This window comes from Polyergus mexicanus, unplaced genomic scaffold, assembly GCF_030449975.1.
Source record: "Polyergus mexicanus isolate NDT 795.1 unplaced genomic scaffold, iyPolMexi1.0 SCAF_3, whole genome shotgun sequence".
In the NCBI taxonomy this organism is placed as follows: domain Eukaryota; kingdom Metazoa; phylum Arthropoda; class Insecta; order Hymenoptera; family Formicidae; genus Polyergus; species Polyergus mexicanus.
The window spans coordinates 1,815,493-1,835,217 of record NW_027223323.1 but is presented as its reverse complement, the minus strand read 5'-3'; the positions used below and the strand labels follow the sequence as shown (position 1 = coordinate 1,835,217).

The 19,725-nt window shown below is 32.0% G+C and overlaps 2 protein-coding genes across 2 annotated transcripts in view; both read right to left on the bottom strand.

The window, feature by feature from the left end:
• Positions 1 to 14,115: 14,115 nt before the first annotated feature.
• Positions 14,116 to 15,227, bottom strand: LOC138931846 (cuticle protein 19-like). The gene is made up of 2 exons (XM_070293025.1): positions 15,038 to 15,227; positions 14,116 to 14,353 (listed from the first exon to the last, which is right to left on the bottom strand). Exons 1-2 carry the CDS (start codon positions 15,225 to 15,227, stop codon positions 14,199 to 14,201), a joined length of 345 nt encoding a protein of 114 aa, XP_070149126.1. The 3' UTR covers positions 14,116 to 14,198.
• The window catches only part of LOC138931845 (D-beta-hydroxybutyrate dehydrogenase, mitochondrial), a 28,245-nt gene continuing 23,678 nt past the window's right edge, over positions 15,159 to 19,725 (bottom strand). The window contains exon 6 of the mRNA XM_070293024.1: positions 15,159 to 15,241. Coding sequence (XP_070149125.1) covers positions 15,229 to 15,241 — 13 coding nt within the window. The 3' untranslated portion in view covers positions 15,159 to 15,228. The remainder of the gene's footprint in view (positions 15,242 to 19,725) is intronic.

Genomic DNA, 19,725 nt, shown 5'->3' with positions numbered 1-19,725 from the left:
TTATTTTCTACATTTATTATAATTAACAATTAATATAATTAACGTTTTTTTTTACTTGTACAAAAGACATATTAAGTCGATATTTGAATGTATCAAATTTTTAGGAATTTAATAGTGAGTGAGATTCTAAGTGACTGCATTCGTTAACATAAATATAAATTTTATATATTCACGTTCTCATACGCATAAATTATAAAACAAATATCACATGTCTAAGGTAATAAATATTACTGTCAATTTTTCTAAAATAAGATTTATTAAGTAAATATTAATTAGATTTACTAATTAAAATATCAAATTATGACATGAAATACTTCTTATATATATATCGACTGAAACATTTCTCTTCTTAAAAATAAATTCTTCATCATTGATTCAAGAATCAACTTCAGATTAGTCAATTAATCCCATAATCAACGTATTTATTTTCTTCTTTTGATAGACAAAAAATTTTAATAACTACATCTATATAAAAAAATACTTTATCGCGAGATCTGAAGATTTATCTTTGTCGCGGATTTCTGGATTGAATTTCCATAGTTATCGCTGTCTGTAAAACAGGCGTGACCGCCTTCGATTTATGAATGAGCAGTTCTTCGCGCGTGTGTCGTGGATCGCGGGTACTATGCGTGCGCTAGCGCACAGCTGATCGGTCATGTGAGGCGCGCGGACTCACGTAACGCGACGAACAGTGATGACCTGATGACTGATTGTAAAATGTCATCGCATCGCGCGATTCTCGTATTCGCGATCGTGCTTCTGCTCGTTGCCTATGCTTTGATCAGGGTCATTATTTTGAGGTAAATTATGAAAACTGTATCTCAAATAACGTGTATCTGGATGTATGTCCTATTAACAAAAATTATAGACAAATATATGGTATTATAGATTCGTTGTCATTTGTCAATCGACGAGCAAAGTGGAATAATCAAATGATAGTAAATGATAGGTAATGGAAGGCAAAGATTCGATAGAGTAATAATCTAACATAGAGAAGGCTAAAATTATTCATGAATACTGCAACTACATTGAACAATAACTCAGATGCAGGCTATAACTAAACTAAACGTGAACTATTGATGGACGTTATAACTCGAGTGAAATACTTAGACGCTGTCAGAAATATTATCGTCGAAGTATATTACAAATAATGGCTATTACAACATCTTAATTTTCTAATACATCTTGTGAAATTTTTTAATTTTGGGAAATGACAGAATTCACGGAAGAATACGAATATATCCGAAAGAATGCCGAAGAAAAATTTGGTTGTCGAGCGATATGCTCCGTTATATGACAGGGAAAAGATATGACGCGAATTTCTATGAAAAAAGAAGAAAGGGTTGAGGACGAGATATAAGAATGCAACGTATTCTTGTAGCAGATATATTTTTGGTTCACGAATAGATATTATATGGAAAATATTTCGCATGCGCATGCGGACCATTTATTTTTTTTTAAATAAATGCTTTAAAAATGTAATTTGATTTATATATTTAATAATACTGCGTTAATTTTTATATGCAAGAATAATTTAATAAAGAGCTATAATATATGTAAAATATGTAATGTTTGTATGAAAAAATTATAATGCTGATATGTCTAATAGATATTAATTATAAATTAGGAGCATATAAAGCAAATGCGTTTTAGATTAATAGATTAATCTTTATGGGAAAAATTAAATAACGAAATTGTATTTTATAGTTAATTAGTTTACAAAAAAAATATATTCTTTTTTAATAGAATTTTCTAGCTTAAAGTTTAAATAATTAAAAAATGCTTTAATAAATGATAATATATTTTATAATATTTCTACAAAAAATATTCTGTGCAAACATACAAACAACGATTTAAAAAAACACATTCATTGATTCTATAATATTTTGTGTATATAGACGTGTTTGATACGGTAAACATTTATTCTTCCTGATTTATTGTATTACAATGTTTTGAGAATACTTGCTGTCATTGATATCAGCAGATCCAATCGTTCATTTATACACACTACAATCCATATCCTTACTTACGCTTCTTATGCCCCGTATGCGATCCTCGTCAACATCATTAATCATAATCTTACGGATAGACAGAAGATATATACGATACTACTAGACGTCGATTGGATGTACGAAAAACTTCACGTACAAAAAACATGATATACGAAAAACTTCATCGTCTTGTTGAGAAAAAATAAGATGACGCAAAGTTTCGCTGGTGAAAAATAAATGCGTTAATGACAACATAGGCGTCCGTTCCACCATCCGTTTCACTCTATCTCATGTAAGAAATCGATAAAACTTTTGGAAGCATTTACCCCAGAAGATAAGAAAAATGTTGGACATAGTTCCATTATATTGATAAGACGTTGATAACTTTTAAGATTTCAAGAAGGAACATACAAACACAATATTAAAATAAATAAATAAATAAATAAATTAAGAATTATGCATAATTATTTAGTGAAGTATTGTAACATTATCGAAAGTATTGATACATTTAATGAATTTAAAATATTGCAATAATTTGTAAGTAAATAATTCTTGTCTATAAAACTTAATACATTTTAGAAATATCTCAATACATTATTTGACTAAGAAATTTCTTTATGAGCTTTTGATTTCACCGAACGGTACTTTCAATGCGCACGAATTATACTGATGATACGTTCAGAAAAAGAAACTGGGAAAATACGCTCGGCGAAATTTAACGGGCGATATTACCGCAAGATTAATAACTCACTTTCTTTCGATTTCTTACGATCGTCAGAAGAAACATATAGCCGCTTGATTGCGATAAGGAAATTTCGGCTTGTAAATCTCATGGAAATCCTCCCGACGCGGTCCCAGTAGCCGGGGAGAAGTCGACGGGAGGATTGAAGGAGCGGGATGGGGCTGGCTTCCCCCGGGTATGTTTATCTACCGGGTGTGCCATCCGAATCTAACCGCGAGCAGAGGAGGCGAGGGCTTATCTTTTATCGGAGATTCCCGGAGTTCGGAGAGTTAGGTTTGGCTAACAGCCAAAATGGTAATGCAACTCCGTTGCCGCCGTTGCGCTTGGGCTTTACCGAATCACATATCCCGATATTCACTTTTCGCTTTTCCATACGATTCTTTCCCTTTGCAAAGGCGACGACGCGACCGGACGCGAAGTAGATAGAAAAGAGTTGAATCCGGCGCAAACGGATGAATTCCCTGCTGTGCGTAAACAGTTTTATGATGCGTTAACTGCGGACACAAGGATGCTTATAGAAACAAATATGATTATATATGCATGCGTAATGTATTACGGGTATATATTGAAGGGATAAAAAGTCGACAAATTTTGAATAATGCTAAACTTTAAAAATATTACCTTATATTCTTACAGATTATTAAAATTTTGTCAGAATTTCATATTGTGAAACTGTAACTTACGTGTGTAATTTTATGAATTATCGTTAAACATTACAATCTTATATATTGTTCATATATTTTAAAATTAATATGTATATATATATATATGTAATAATTTTATGTATATATATATGTACTTTATTTTAAAATTTTAATTTTAACTAAAAATTGTGTAATGATAGAGCATTTTGGAGGCCTATTCAGCATTAAAAAGAATATTACAAGAAAATAGTTAATTTTGCATTATCAAAAAATAACATTATTATTTTTATAATAGTTATATATATATATATATATATATATATATATATATATATATTTTACATATTTTTTTGATATGCAAAAGAGAGACAAATTCAAAGGCAGATAAAATTTGCATTCACATACGTAAGTGCACTATATATTTGCTGCGTGAATGACGGTTTCAATTTAATAGAAGCGGCGTAAACAGAGATGAAATTTTATAGAAGCACAACTTTAGCCGCGAGAGCAGCTTTATACAATAATGAAATTCCATTTTTCTCTCCACTCTCTCCTTTCCATACCACAAACAGCGTGGCTGCTTGGTATTCTGATCTTATAGCTTTTCTCCGATCCGAAATAGAAATGCCTGTGAAGTGTTTTGATTGCATCGCTCCAACATTTATACGCGATCTACGCGTTAATAATAAAAAAACTTGTCATTAAAAATTAGACTCTCATCCTTTTATATATTATATCTATAAATGCATTACACTATTGTCAACGTTTGTCACACGGTACAATGTAATTACTTCTTTTGAAAGGCACATACGTTTATAATCTTTTTGTGTTTTATAAAAGTTGATGATTTCTTATCTCATTTTCGGAGACCATTGAACAGTAATATCGGAAAACAATTCCATAAGATGTAGATTTACCCTCGTAAGGCATGTGACAAATGTAGATGTACGAAATCACGAGTTGCCCAACGGCCGCTCTTTCGCGTTCAGGAAATAAGCGACTGGGCGCAATAACGGGAAACTGTAGGATAGCTACCAAGGCAAAATGGTGGTAAGAAAAATCTCGTGTTCGTGACTTTAACGTACTCGCGTTGACGTCGAAATGTATGTGAAGCAGTTAAGTTGAAATACGATAAAAACGTACTATAAATCCATGTACCCTCGCTTTCGGTACAAGAAAATCCACCTGATGTACGAGTTTTGGCATCGGTTGCACCCACCATCAGAATTGTATGAATGAATCATTCTTAAATAATTTTGAGATATTCGATGCGTTGTTAAATATCTTTTCAAAGAAATTCAATATTACAGAAATAAGGTAAATATGATGGATGCAGAATGAAAAACCTGTTAAAAAATTATCTTCCCAAAAGAAATTTATAAAATCTATGTGTATCGAATAGTATCACAAATTTATGCACCCGTCAAGAAAATCGTTCTATATAAAAGTACTGTATATTTTTATTACTTCTTTCTCTTTCTTTTAAACCTGTTATTTTCTACAAAGTTATTAAATCTACAGAGTTATTAAATTATACAAGAAAATTGTTATATATAATAATATTATCAGAATTTTTCCGTCGCAGGTAATTATAGTAAAATCTTGATAATAAGAGATCCGTGTTCTTTAAATTTTAGAAATATTCTTAATATTAGTCATTGATTGGACAATATAATGTAAAAGAAAAGGATAAATTAATATCTTTATCAAGTTCCAAATCAGTGTCTTTTTACCAAAAAGATAAATAATTTTCTCTGAGTTTAAATTATAACTATATGCCATATTTTGATAATAACGAGATAACAATAACAATAAAGGTATAAAACACGAATTTAAATTTCATATTACAAAATACATGCGTTACAGAGAGAACTTCTTATTACATAATTGTCTTTTGTACTGAATGAAAAAACGGTATGTATATATATATATATACCTATATGAAAGAAAAAGAGAGAAAGAGAGAGAGAGAGAAGAGAAGAGGACGGAAATTAAACGGACGACTAAAACTTGCCGCATATTTACGCTTGTTCTTCATGTCGCGGTCAAGGAGCGGTGCCTCGGAGATAAGCCATCCTTTGAAGAGCCTTTAGAGATCGACAGCACGGGAGGGAATTTAATTTCAAAGATGTGTCCGCGGAACGAGCCCGGAACGGCGGTCTCCGTGAATAAAACGCGTCGTCTTTTACGATATGTGGAGCCGTAAAGGGGTGGCGTGCGCCTCAGCGAAAACGGAGCTCGAATAGACCGACAATCGATTCCCAGCTGTGCAAAGCCGCGCGTAGCATACAAAGAGCAAGAAAAGAAACGGTAGAGAGGGAGAGAAAAAATCTCCTGTGAGCAAGTTTAGAGCGAGACACGAGAATGACAAAGAAATTGCAGATGCGTATGGTATATGTCCGAGAATAAGTGGACAAGAGGATTGTGAGCACGTCTAATTTGCGCGACGCTTTTTTTTAACGAAAATCTACTATTTATAAAATAATTTTTGTAACAAATAAATCTAAAAATATTTAATCTCTTAGAACATCTTTTTAACTACCTTTTAGACAATGGAAATATATACCTAATGTCTTAAAAATGTAGATCTACAATATCTAATGAGAGAGAAAGAAGAGAGAGAAAGAAAGAGAAAGATAATTTTTACAGAAATCTAATTTTTTTTAAATTCTTGATGTTTTAAGCAACTACTGCTTACATTATTTGTCAAGTGTGTGTTTCCTGTGTTAAAAAGAAATTAATTATATTCGTTATACATTATTGTATTGTATTACTATACACTTTCGCATTTTCCCGACTGCCCTACATATGCAACCGCATATCTGCGAAATAGTAATTCACTGTAGATATATTTTGGCAGATAACCAAAACTAATGTTATACGGCAACAAGGAAGACCAATTGTGGACGCAGGGGTGACGGAGCATCGCGGAAATTATCATTACTCAAATTATCGTCCTCAAAGTTTACAAATCGAAAGCGACCCAACTTTCTGGTAATGTTGTTTAAGAAAAAATTTTTTTATATCTTACTTTTTTCGCATTTCTTTGTCTATTTTGGTTTCTTGAGATAGTTTATTTTCCGATATTATTACATATCATTGTTTTGCATAGAACTAGAGCCGCCTCTCTTTTAATAATTCTTTTGCGTAAATATATTTGCGATGGAGTTTCAATGATCACAACAGAGATTGTATTCTATGTTGCGTCGACGTTATTCATAACTCATCAAATTTAAAGATTTGTAAAATGGAATAATACAATAAGTTTTGTCAGAGTAAGAGCAACAATATTTATTTATGTCAACGTAAAAAGGTATGGATTTCTTTGATATATCACGACTGTGCTTTCATTTGCATAAAAGAATCTTAATCCTTAGCTGAATTAATCTTGATTAATCTTGTTTTCTTTCTGTCTCTCTTTCTTTCTCTTTCTCTTAACAGCACAGTATATCAAGATATGATAATATGAAAACAAAACTGTATTGCTTTCGATTCAGACTTTTGTGGATATAAATATAAAAGCGTTTCTTTCTCTCTTTCTCGAGATATATATATAGAGATTAAAACAACAGGCACATACACTGGAAAAAAAAAAATTGATATTAACTTGACCAAATCCGTTCAAATCACCATTTTTTAAATTGAAATATTTATATTTTTAAGTCAAATATGACATATTAAATCTAACATGACGTATATTTGACTTAAATATATAAATATTTTAATTAAAAAAATGATAATTAGTTGAACGGATTTAATTATGATAACATTTTTTTTCAGTGTAGGGATTCCTATAAAACAAAAACTATTTATACGTATTATTACATTATTTGTCTGGAAATATTACAGGTACTTCTAATAAATCTTTAACGAAAGATTAAAATAAATCATTAACAGTTGTACCGTAGCGGAAAGTTCATTAAACACAATATTAATATCTCGTGTTTGCCAGGGACAAATATCATTTTTGTTCAAAGGATTGGCTCTTTTTCTTAACATTTCCGCAATAATTTATCCTAAGTCCTTTGTTTCTTATTGTCACTTCACCAGCTCTTATTTCGAATCTCCGAAAGTTTGACTATGGCTGACCGCACGTAGTCGAGAGGATCGACCATTTTTCTCGGGAGGAGAAAAAGGAGTTTATAAGTAAAAAACGTCGCTCTCGTGAGCGATCCTTCGCTTTCGAATAAACGAACCGTGTCGCATCAAAGAGAGGAGGAAGCAGCTTCTTTGTCGCGGTCTCAAAAACAAATCCGTCAGCAAACCGCGCGAGTCGGTCCGAAACTTACTTATGACCCGTTACTTTTCGGGATATTTTTATGGCGCATTTTCGCCCGGGAGTGCGATGCTTCATCGCGAGCGAGCTGGAGAGAAATGCGTGAATTTATGGAAATCTTGGATACATATTGGATAAAAGTGTTTTATAGGATGAGCGAAGACGGTTGCGCGTTGCCAAACATCCGACGGATTTAATCCGTTCCTTTCACATTGGGAGTCGCGAGCGAAAATGTATTCACGAATAAAATATACGCCTCGTAATGAGATGGCACAGCGGGATTTATAAAGTCGCTTTGCCCCCGCGATTTTACGTTTTTTATTCCTTTGACACGAACGAATAGGCGAGTGCAGTAATTGAAACGTCAGTCTATACCGGAAGTTGTTCCGGTTAAAAATAAAAGAGCGCTGCACGTGAACAAGTAATCATGGTAAGAACTAAATCTTTCGTTGAATTTATAAAGAAATATATAGTGTGTCTCGAAAGTCGCGTATTTTCTCAAATCACAACAAAATAAAACAATTAGAAATTACTTGATAATCTGAATATTAAAAATTGTTAATTTCATAATTATATGCAAAAATGTGTAAATATCTAATTATTATGTTGCCATTTTTGTATTTCAAGTAATACTTTTACTTATTGCATTTTAAATAAATATTTTGACCCACTACCATTCGCGTATGGCTCTTACTAGCTCGCGATTATTTAAATATGCGACATAAAAATTAAAATTTTTTGTAGCTACATAGTTATGAAACTGTGTTTTAAAAGAAGCGATTATGGAACATTAGATAGAAAATGGATTATCTGTGAAAATTTTTTCTTTTTTATACGTCTTTGTATGTGTGTAATTTAACTAGAGAGTTTTTATGAATCATTAAGATCATCGGCTGAAAGCTCAGGTGACTGCTATTGCAAAAGTTAAATGGAAACAAGATAAGCCAAAGTCTTGATTGGCCTTTAAAGTCATATCTATAATGGCACGCATTGTGATCGAGCCTCTCAAAGGATTAATCTTGTAAAACGCTTTTTCGAGAGAACTACCTGTTTTTTTTGTTCAGAATAAACGTGAAAGTCAAATGCTTAGATATACACAGGGTGCATATATACGCAATATCCTCTTTCCCGTTACAAATTCTGTGATGAAAGAGTTGTGGCCTTACTCTAGCCGATCGTTATCTTAGCCGGAAACTTTACAACGAAGTAGTTCGTAACTTCTGATCAGGTTGCATCTTAAGAAAACAGAGTATATCCGCGGCCCGAAGAAAATCGTTACTTCACCAGCTGCCGCTACTGTGTACGCGCCGTCTCTCGTTATATAAAAAGAGTTTTTACTCTATAAACATATTTGCACAACGTTTGCACTCTCTGACTTTGTGTATCGTTGAAGGAATAGATTTTTTGGATTAACGAAGAGAGAAGCGCAGAGACTTTTGACAAGATAAAAATTAAGGTTTTCTTTACACATTCTTTATTTGTAACATCTGTATTGTTACTTCATCCAGTTGTTACGATTAACATACTTGACACAATGATAATATGATTTTTACTCGCCCTAGTTCATAAATTATTAAACATAATTTATAAAATTGTAAAGAACTTTCTTAACACTTGACAGTGTGCAGTCAAAAAAATTATGCATACGAATTATATATAAAACTATAAAGAATACATGTACAAAAATCATTAAAAAAGGAACGATGTCAAAGGGTAGAATGCGGATAATATACGTCGTAAACTGAAAAGCAACTTCTATCGGCAAGACCGCAAGCTGATCTGTTAATTGACGATCGTTTTATCGAGTCTTACTTAATTCAGCATATCGTTCCCTCCCTTTACTTAGCGTCGCGCGGATGAAGGGGTCTGTCCACGAGATAATTAAACTCCCAGCTTGGCCCGAATGCCCGGCAAGTATTAATGGAATTTATAATGGTCTTTTTGTGAAAGCACTTTAAGCCGGCGAACCGTGAAACTCTTCCCCTTAGCAGCGGACTGGGACTCGTTTCTGGATGACGGTGATTTGAAACGTGATAATGACTCTTCTTTGTGCCAATGATAAGACAGACCAGCAAATTGATATTTGTTAATAAAGGTTTGTGTGCAAATCAATACGTGTCTTTTTCCAAACGCGAGTAAAATAGAATCTAAAGTAGAAAATATATATATATAAAAGTATTTATATATAAATTATATTTTTCATTATAAATAGTTAATATATAAAAGAATAATATTAATTAAAATAATAATTTCTTTTATTGTATAAAAAGTAAATTATTTAATTTATTATTTTCACATATCTGTAAGAGCCAAGTTTATGCAATTTTTCCTTATATTTTACGTCTCTTAAATTCTTTTTCTTAAACCATGTTAACTGTTTTAATTAATTTAGTATTAAATAAATAGTAGTTAATTTTTAAATAATTATTTTACTAATATTTAGAATCAAATTACATAAGAGTGCATATTTGAAATATCCTTATCGTAGGATTTTTCATAATTTTTGTATACAGATTTCAAAAAAGTGTATTATCTTTTTTTTTTACAATATTTAAGATTTACAATTAGAAAAATATATATAATGCGCTATTTTTTGCACTCACAATATTATTTCTCTTAAAAATTCCACAGAACCGATGAGAGAAATTTATTCTGTGATTTCTAGCTGTCTTTTCATGAGAAAGCACTTCCTCGCAGGTTGTACATACTATGATTTACCAAACACCCTGCGTAGGGTCATGTTTAGATTTATAGTTGTTGAACTCGCCGAATTGGCTTTGACGATAACGACTTTCGACCGCCCGGATTTCTTTCCTGACTCGAGATTCGACGCGCAGCGGTTTTGTTATGCCGTACGGGCGCGACGAGAACGACATATTGCCGGAATACTCTTATTCCTGTCCAGTGTCCCGAGATGAATTGGATTTTTACGGCTGCGAAGTAGGCTAAGGAAATAAGGGGTGACGGTAGTAGAGAGCGGCTATATGTGGATTTGAGAAAGAATGACCTGCGCCGACTAGAATCGAATAACACACAACGCCTCTTCGCGTGGGAGCGCCTTACCCGTCGGAATAATAAGGACTTTATTCCCACGAGATCGAGAAAATCGATCGCACCCTATCACGTCCATCTCGCATTATTGCCACCGGCTGTTTCCGACAACTCGTCCCCATTCCTCTTACGTGACGAGACCTGAATATGGCAATACGCTTGACAGAGCGCTATGTCTCTTGTCAGTGTTCAGGGCCGAATTAAAGACCGTGTAAATAAAAATCCTTATCGACGAATGTATGTCGCGTCTGTATATTTTGGAGCTCTTCAAGTCTATTATATGGCAAGGAATTGATTAAGTAAATTAATGGAAAATCTTTATATTTAACAATTATATTTTTCCCAAATATTCACCAAATTTTATCATTCTTTAGCCTTCATCATCTATAATTTAATTTAGTTGCTCTTAATATTTAGTTAAATATTTACACCGATATATATAAAATAAGATATATTTGATGACGAAGAATATAATTATGATAGATATTCAAATTGTCGTTTTAAGAAATTTTTTATACGTGGAAAAATAAAAATTAATATTTTTTTTTTTCATATTTATGCCAAATTATTTATATTTTTCAAGGCTTTTCTCAATCTTGTATTATTTTTTTATTTTGCACGGTATATTTTTTTAAATATAAAGAAAGAATTTTAAAAAATTAATATAAAAATAAAAAGATTTTCTTTATTTGTTTCCAAAAATATTGTATCACCGATGTAAATCCTGAGTGATTTTCACTGACATTGCTCTCATCTCTTCTGAGTTTGCAAAACCCGAACAATACGATCCAACCCTGTAGATTAGCTAGTGTTTGCAAGGCGGCGTCAAGGTATCGAGGAAATCGAAAGGGAAGAAAGAATGACTCTCTATGTGTTGACTGGAATAACAGATGCTGATAAAATTACCTTCCTTGCGAAACTAGAGAGAAAAAATAGTTTCGGAAATTGTCTGTGTCTCCTTGTCACAAGTGAAAATGTGCAAAATTTCATTTATCACTTGTGCGAACGAATCGAAGGCAATTCTTCCGTAACCGTGATTCTAGGTAGCAAACTATGTATAAAAAAATAGATAAATAAATAAGAAAAAAAGGAGGAAGAAGACAGCCTTAATACAGAAAGATTTGTGTTATCATTCACACAAATGAAATCATTGACACTATGAGACATTGAGACTTCCATATATTTCGCTTGTTTATATATCATCTCTATGACATTTATTTTCCTCTCATATAATCAATCATAGTAATATATAGAACTCGAATGCATTCGCGGTGAGTTATTCTAGAACAAATTTTCGTATGAAATTACAATCAGAGTTGATGGAATTGCTCGATCAAAAATATCGAATTGCGCAATACACAATATTCTTATATTGATTACTTTTACGGTGGTTATTTTGGTTATTAATACGTATATAAATTGTATGTGTAATTACAAATCCAGGCGACACTATTTTTTTTTATAAATAAATTGTTTGTATAGATTTTTTTTTTTAATAAATCAAAGTATTATTAAATTAATTAGGTATAACTTACCTTATTAATAATATAATAGCACAATAAATCATTATATTTATACAAAACTTGAATTAATCTATTATTATAACTATTATCAAGTATATAGCTCAATCCAAACTCTTTTGTGTGTAAAATAATCAATTTAACAATATTGTCAAAAGAATTTATAAACGAATGTCGATTTATTTTAGATATTCTTATAAAATTGTTTTATACATTTTTATATAGTACTTGAATACTTGCCTTTGAAAGTCGATGGTGTATGCACAGGGTTAATTTTGAAACGCATCTCTGATGTGCCGTGAAAAATTAATGTGTTGTTTGATGCCAGACGCAGTTATAAGTCGCGTGATAGCTTCCTCGACATTTAAGCTCGGCTCATCCTCCGAGGAACGATGTTCTCTTTCTCTGTGTTGCATCTCATCCACTTCAAAGAGAACGGCATCTTAATTTCATCCTTTTAATCGCGGAGCTTTACCCGAACTAAAACTACGTCTCACAGATATGCTATCCTATACATAAATAGTAATTATTATTTTATTAATAATTTTTATGGACGATATATATCCTACAATTGATAATTTTATAAAAATTATTTCTAAAATGTAATGTCGCATCAATTGTTGGCACATTCAATAATTTTCTTTCAAATTCTGTAATGTGTCTTTATAATTATTAATTATTTAAAAAATTCATATTATATATAAAATATTTATTACTAATTACGTGGAATAATTTAAAAAATATATTATATTAAATAGTTTATAATAAAAAGAATAATAAAATGTGTGTCCCTAAAATGTCCTTCTAAAATTAATATTTAGCTAATCTATGAATCTATAAGATTGCACGCATATCAAAATATTAAGAATAATTGCAATATATTTACAAAGAAAATTGTTAGCAGGTGAATAAGCAAATCATCTCGTATTAAAGATTTATGTCAGACGTAAGAATATGGTATAGATTGAAGTATAACGTAAATCTTTTTATTCATAAAAAGTTTCTTTCTTCTCTAATTTAAAGTAAACAGCGAGACATCCCCTCTCAGATATGAAACCGCAGCTCGAGAGGGTCAACAATCATACAGCTTTTAAATTACTTTTATCCTTCTTTTAGTATGTACTTTTTAATGCGGAATATTATACGCTATTCAATATCACATATATTCACAAGTGCAATTCAATTTCTGCTAGTCTATTCGCGTGATAGCGATCGCGCCTAGTCTCAATACGTGACCCAATATGTTCGCCGCAGCTTAGAATATCTCGCTCGCTCATTGAGCTAGATCTATATACACACAATCTATCCATTTATTTATTCTGCCTACACTTCCGAATTGCCATTGCTTTTCCATAAGTAATAACATTCTCGATTACATAAAAAATAGCGTCTGTGATAGAAATATAAAATATAATTTAATAATTTTATGAAGTTATGTAACGTTAATAATTAAAAAGTCTTGACGAATTAAAAATAAAAAAAATATATAACAAGATTCTATTGTATATATTAATTCTAGACATTTTTATAAAGATAATTTAATATAAGGCTTAATTTATGAATTTTCTTAGAAATATTTAAATGAAAACCAATATGACAGTTTTAGAAAATCTCGTATACGTATTGATATATATGATAATTGGCGCGCAATAATTTTCCCGAAAAGAATATTTTGAAATATTTTTTCCAAGATAAATTTGGTGCATATCAAAATTTTTATGTGAAAAATAAGTTCTTGTACGTTACTATATATTGTATTTTTCTCATTACGAATCTTATTTCAGCTATACATCATTAGGATATATAATATAGGAAACTGTAACACAATTTATATAGATAGATTTCTCGTATTTTTATAATTTTCTAAAAGTAAAACTTAGAAATAGCAAATATTTATTCAACAATCGTAATAAAACAGAGATGACATAAGATAAGTGTTTTTTTATACACATCAGATTTAAAATTTTAACGTCTTCAGTGATATTCCTGTCCATGATCGCCGTAGTGATTATTACCACCGGAATTGTGAACATGAGCAAAAAATCCTCCGTGCGGATCGACATGGTAAGTCACGGTCCTGGTGTTACCACCCGGTTCCTTGATGACGTATTCATCGGTGACCTTCTCCCCTGCGAGTAAAAAAAAAAAAAAAAAACTTGTAACATGAACCTGCGCGACTCGTAAACGTGCATTTATTGTAGAGAATTAGAGACGCGTATCATATCGATATTAACGTAACACATGTGTGTGCCGTCCACATATTATGTTACATGTCAGTATGCGACTACCGTCACAATATTTAATTAAAATGAAGTGCGCGAGCTAAAGCGTACTACTGTGTAATCCGACCTCATTATTTATAACCTTTAACTATCACGGTGCAGCCATTGTGTCAGATGCAAAAAATGTGAGAAACAAAGAAAAAAGAAACAAGTTTATAAATGCGCCGACTTATTGCGATTCAGAGGTTGCGCTTTCGAATATCTCTCGCCAAGATCCGCCAAACAAACTTTGATCGAAATTTTCAGAAACTTTAGCAACCGCAGCATTTTCCAAGTTATTGCGCAAACACCATAAAAAAATTCAACTTTTTACATAAATTTTAATAAAATTTATGTTGAATAATTTACGATGTTCAATTTACCGTTCAGAAGTGATTGAAAAAAAATAAAGAGTATATGAAATAATAATATTTATATTTCCTTTAATATAAGAACAAGATTAATTATTAGATTTATAATAAGCTATCTTTTAATTCGATGTCTACAAACAAATTGTTATCTGACTTTACGTAAATTACAAATTCAGCTTACCGTCTCTATGCTCCTTCTGTCCATGATAATCGCCAGTGTGATGATCCTCGACACCATACGCGAATTCGTACTTGGAATGTGCGACGTAATCTACTTGTTGATGACCGTGTTTATCGTGGACAATTATTTCGTCGCCGGGTCCTTTGACTGGTCCATAAAAATGTGCGAAACTGTGAGCGTGTTCTGTCATTTCAATTTGTATCTCTACGAAAATCAATATAGCCAACAGTGGGACAAACTGCTGAGAAAAATTGTTGCCGATTACATATATATATTCTTATATGAAAAAGGAAACGTATTTTAATATCTAATATTTTTCTACGGTCAAACATAAGTAGAAACTTTTATTTCATGAATTGCGAGTTGCGATAAACAAATTTCCATGATTTAATAAAGTTTAAGATGTGAAAATAGTTGCCGTAAAATTAACAATAAAATAACAGTTGCAATAAAGTAAAACGTAATGTCAGCCAAGATATAATATTAAAAATATACTGAATGCAACATGGAAATTATTCTGTAAAAGCGCGCGCAGTCATCATTAAAATAGATTATTAAAAGTCTAAATACCAGATTTATTCGTTCATAAGTCATACTAGTCAATAGATATTCTAAAATATAACAGCGTAAAAATATTCTTAGCATTTTTAACATTTATAAAGATTCACGTAAATATTAAATACTCAGAAATACATTACAATCGTAGATTATAATAATCGTCTTCGATCAATCATCAATTGAACATAGAGACTGATACAAACTTTTGTGACCATGTTTCCGGTGTTTTGTGATTTCCTAAATGCGAATGATATGCTTGTCGGTATTGATGGAGGTTTATGTAGCGCGCGATCGTTTTTGCTCGGAGAATTTCGCCACTGTTATTTAATAGAGGTACAGAACGACCCCTGCGAGAGTGACAAAAAGTACAATGTGAACCAAATCACCTTCCCAGCCATAAGATTAAGTATTTCTGCGATGAAATGCCTCTATAGTGAATGCCATGCATGCGAACGCCTGGTTTCGCTAGAGTCATAATTAATTTCGCTCTATCGATTGTGTCATAGAAGACTTTTTCTCAAAGTCACGCGAAATGATTTGTTTTTATCATTGTGGGAATCATAGTGTGGGATGAAACGCGAAAAAAATATTTGAATATGACGATGAACTGTTCGAGATATAAAGAAAAGTAATTTTCTCACATAAACACATATATACAGTGGTATTGATTATTTATTTGTCAAAAGAATCTAAATTTTTTTCAATAATTTGTTCTTAGATAATTATAAACCTTTCAAATCAATTTTTAGGATCTTTTAGATAAATTGAATTCTTTTATAATCTTTTCAATACTAGTTTTTAATGATCATTTTTTTTTTTTTTTAAATAAAATAACTTGAGTCTGTTCGATTTCGTATAAAATATTTAATTTTGATTACTAAATTTTGTCTACTAAATAAATCTTTTTCAAGAAATAAAAAATTTTTAAATAAAAATTAGATAAAGATGAAATATTTACAAGAATACTAATTAAGTCAATTTAAAAAAATATTCTGATCTATATTGTACATCATATATAGCAGAAATAGAAATCATATTAATGATTTCTTCTGTGTAGATCCGCTAAGATTAAATTTTTTAGATAAGTCAGAGAGAGAGAGAGAGAGAGAGAGAGAGAGAGAGAGAGAGAGAGAGAGAGAGAGAATAATTTTGATAATAGAATAAACATTGTATCTTTTTACTGAAATAAAAATAACAATTATCTGTTTGTTCAATTATTAAGATCAGTTAAATTACTAATTATTGTTTAGTGTCACAATGGTTTTGCTACCATTCTTAAGATTTATGTAACAAGTAGCTTCATATATTATCACGAATTTTTCCATCACGTTACATTGTGCCACGCATTACAATAACCGATCGACACTACAAATGTGTAATATGTATTGAAATCTAAATTGTGAGATCTAAACTCGTATGATATGCTTGATACCAGAGATTTAAATTTCTCATCCATAACTCCATCGCCGACAGAAAGACAAAGTGAACGCATGTTACCGGGCATATCCGATGCACGAAATAAAGTAAAGCCTTCGATTGTTCGATTGCGTGGATCAAAAGATATTTCTATCGTACGTTGTTAAAATAAAATCGGGCTAAATGCGAGACAATTGGCATGATTCTTCCGCTAAATATACCGTCACTTTTTGCGAAGCAGTTCCAGTTGTTTATTATATATTTAGTATATTTTAACTACTCTCGAAGCTATCGCATGCCCGAGAAAGAGACTGTTTCACGCAGTCAACTCCGTCAATTCGTCCATTTGCTTCAGTAATTTGCGACCATTATCGATCCGCGCCGGGCGTTGCAACGCGCATTTATACGCGGAACGTTGCATCGCCTTCGTGCGTGCGCGTATGTATGGTATGCACTTATGGGATGCCAGATTAATGATATTCAAGGCTTACGTTTTCTTTATATGATTCAATCTGATTTAATTTATTATCTCTTGTGATTATTTGACTGATCCAATATAATATTTGCGCTGGTTCTTACAAATATAGTTTTGGCAAAGCAACAAATTATGCAGTATAATAATTATTATCGATGTTATGTTTAACATGATTTAATATTTTATGCCTAACCTAATATAGCTGAAACGAGTAATCAATAGCCCGAACTCACTGTTCCAATAATTAATATAGATAACATGATCTTACAATAGATTAGTGATCAACGGCAAGAAGCCACGATCAATATGTTTGGCATTACAGTGGCTTTATATAAGACAGTGAGGTATCGAATAAGGATATCTATTCGCTGGAAAGGTGCATGAGAAATATTATTATACTTCAATAATATAATTAACGTGAAATTTAAAAAATACGACCATTATATTATTTCTCTATTAATACAATTATCGAATAATTATTAAATTCTTAGCATTAATTATTAAAAATAATTAAAAAATTCAATATTAACAAGATAATGGAATTTTTCATAGTACAAAGTTTATAATCGATAATGCGAAATATTTTTCTATATTTATTATTTAGCTCTATAATTCCAGCCATGAGATCTGCTAAGCATCTTCTAGTGTACTTTTATTTACATATATTATTAATTTTTTTTAATCTTTAAAAACGTTCGAGACAAAATTAGTTTTGCTTTTATCTCAAAAATAAGAGAAAAGAAACTTTTATCTCATCATTTATAACGTCGCTTGGCTTATTCTTTTATTATTATAGTAACGATAGTAACAGTAACAATTTGAACTGATTGTTAGACGAAACCGAGGACGAAGATTATAAGCTCGGAAATGTTGTTTCGCAGTCAGCTTTGGCTGCTCGTTCGGTGAATTTCAACGTTTCCGTCTCAATGGAAAACCTACACAAATGTAGTCTCCCCGTTAAGAGAACTTAATAGAAATTGTCGAAGCGTTTGCGCGATGCGATTATCCGCGTTAGAAACCGACGAGATTGGCAACGAGATTGGCAACGAAATTGGCAACAAAATTGGTCGGGCCCGGGTCGGTATAACACAATGACCAACCGATCTCCTTATAGAACGACCCCAATTCCGTTCGTCGCGATTGTTCAAGCACGGAATTTCGGCTTTTACTCCTTTCTCTCTCTCTCTCTCTCTCTCTCGACTCGGCATTCGTTTTCCTGCCTGCTGTCGGTGAATTTTGCGCTTCTACCGCTTTTCGACAGTCTGGATCGGTGGACCATCGCCGTCACGGTTCGTCGCGTTGCTGACTCGAGAGATCGAAGACGCGTGCGTGGAAACGTGATTGGATAAAAACATGTTGCGGCCCCTGCTGATGAGAGCGATCGGCCAACTCGCCGCATTTAGTCAGCAGAAATCAAGCATGAGTATAGCCGCTCTGATGAAACGAAATCACGCTGTTGCGGTAAAACCAGGAGTGAATTTCGGAAGAGGATTTTACCTCGAAAATTAAAAAATAGATCCTGACATTTAATTTTGATATAGAAATAAATTGGAACACCATATATCTTGTTAGACATAATGTTGGCATTTTCTTTAATGATTTTGAAATTTACTATATATTTTTTATTTTATTATATCACGTAAAAAATTGTAGATTTTAAAACGTGTTTAATTTAATTCTATGGCATATAAAAGTATTGAGAAAGTTTAAGTATACAATCGAGAGTGTACTCAATACTCACTTTGGAAGTAGATTGACTAATTAATCAAAAGTTTTTTTAATTAATTTCTGTACAATCATGGAAGAAAATGCATAATTTGTGGCATTTTTGACGATATATTTGTCAAAGTAACAGAGTAGTTGCTTCTATCGGTGTCCAATGCACATGTAATGATATTTCTTATACAGAGCACACGGAAATGGTATTTACGCTGAATGAAGATATAATAGAAACTCTTGTGTTCCTATACGTTTCAATTAAATTCGCGTTCACGCAGACATTTACACGTTTCCCGGGTCGTATAGGGATAGCTTTGCTGTAAGCTCTGTGCATTTTATTCGCCGACTTTGCTGCCCGAGCTTCTCAACGAGAACGTAATAAACTTTCATCCTCCTTTCGCAGTATCAGTCACAATTAAATTCAACAGGCGCACGCGGATATTAGCGACCGCAAAGAAACTCTCGCGTTTTTGCGAAGTCTGCCAGAAAAATAGCGGATGTACTCAACAAACCGCAAGTT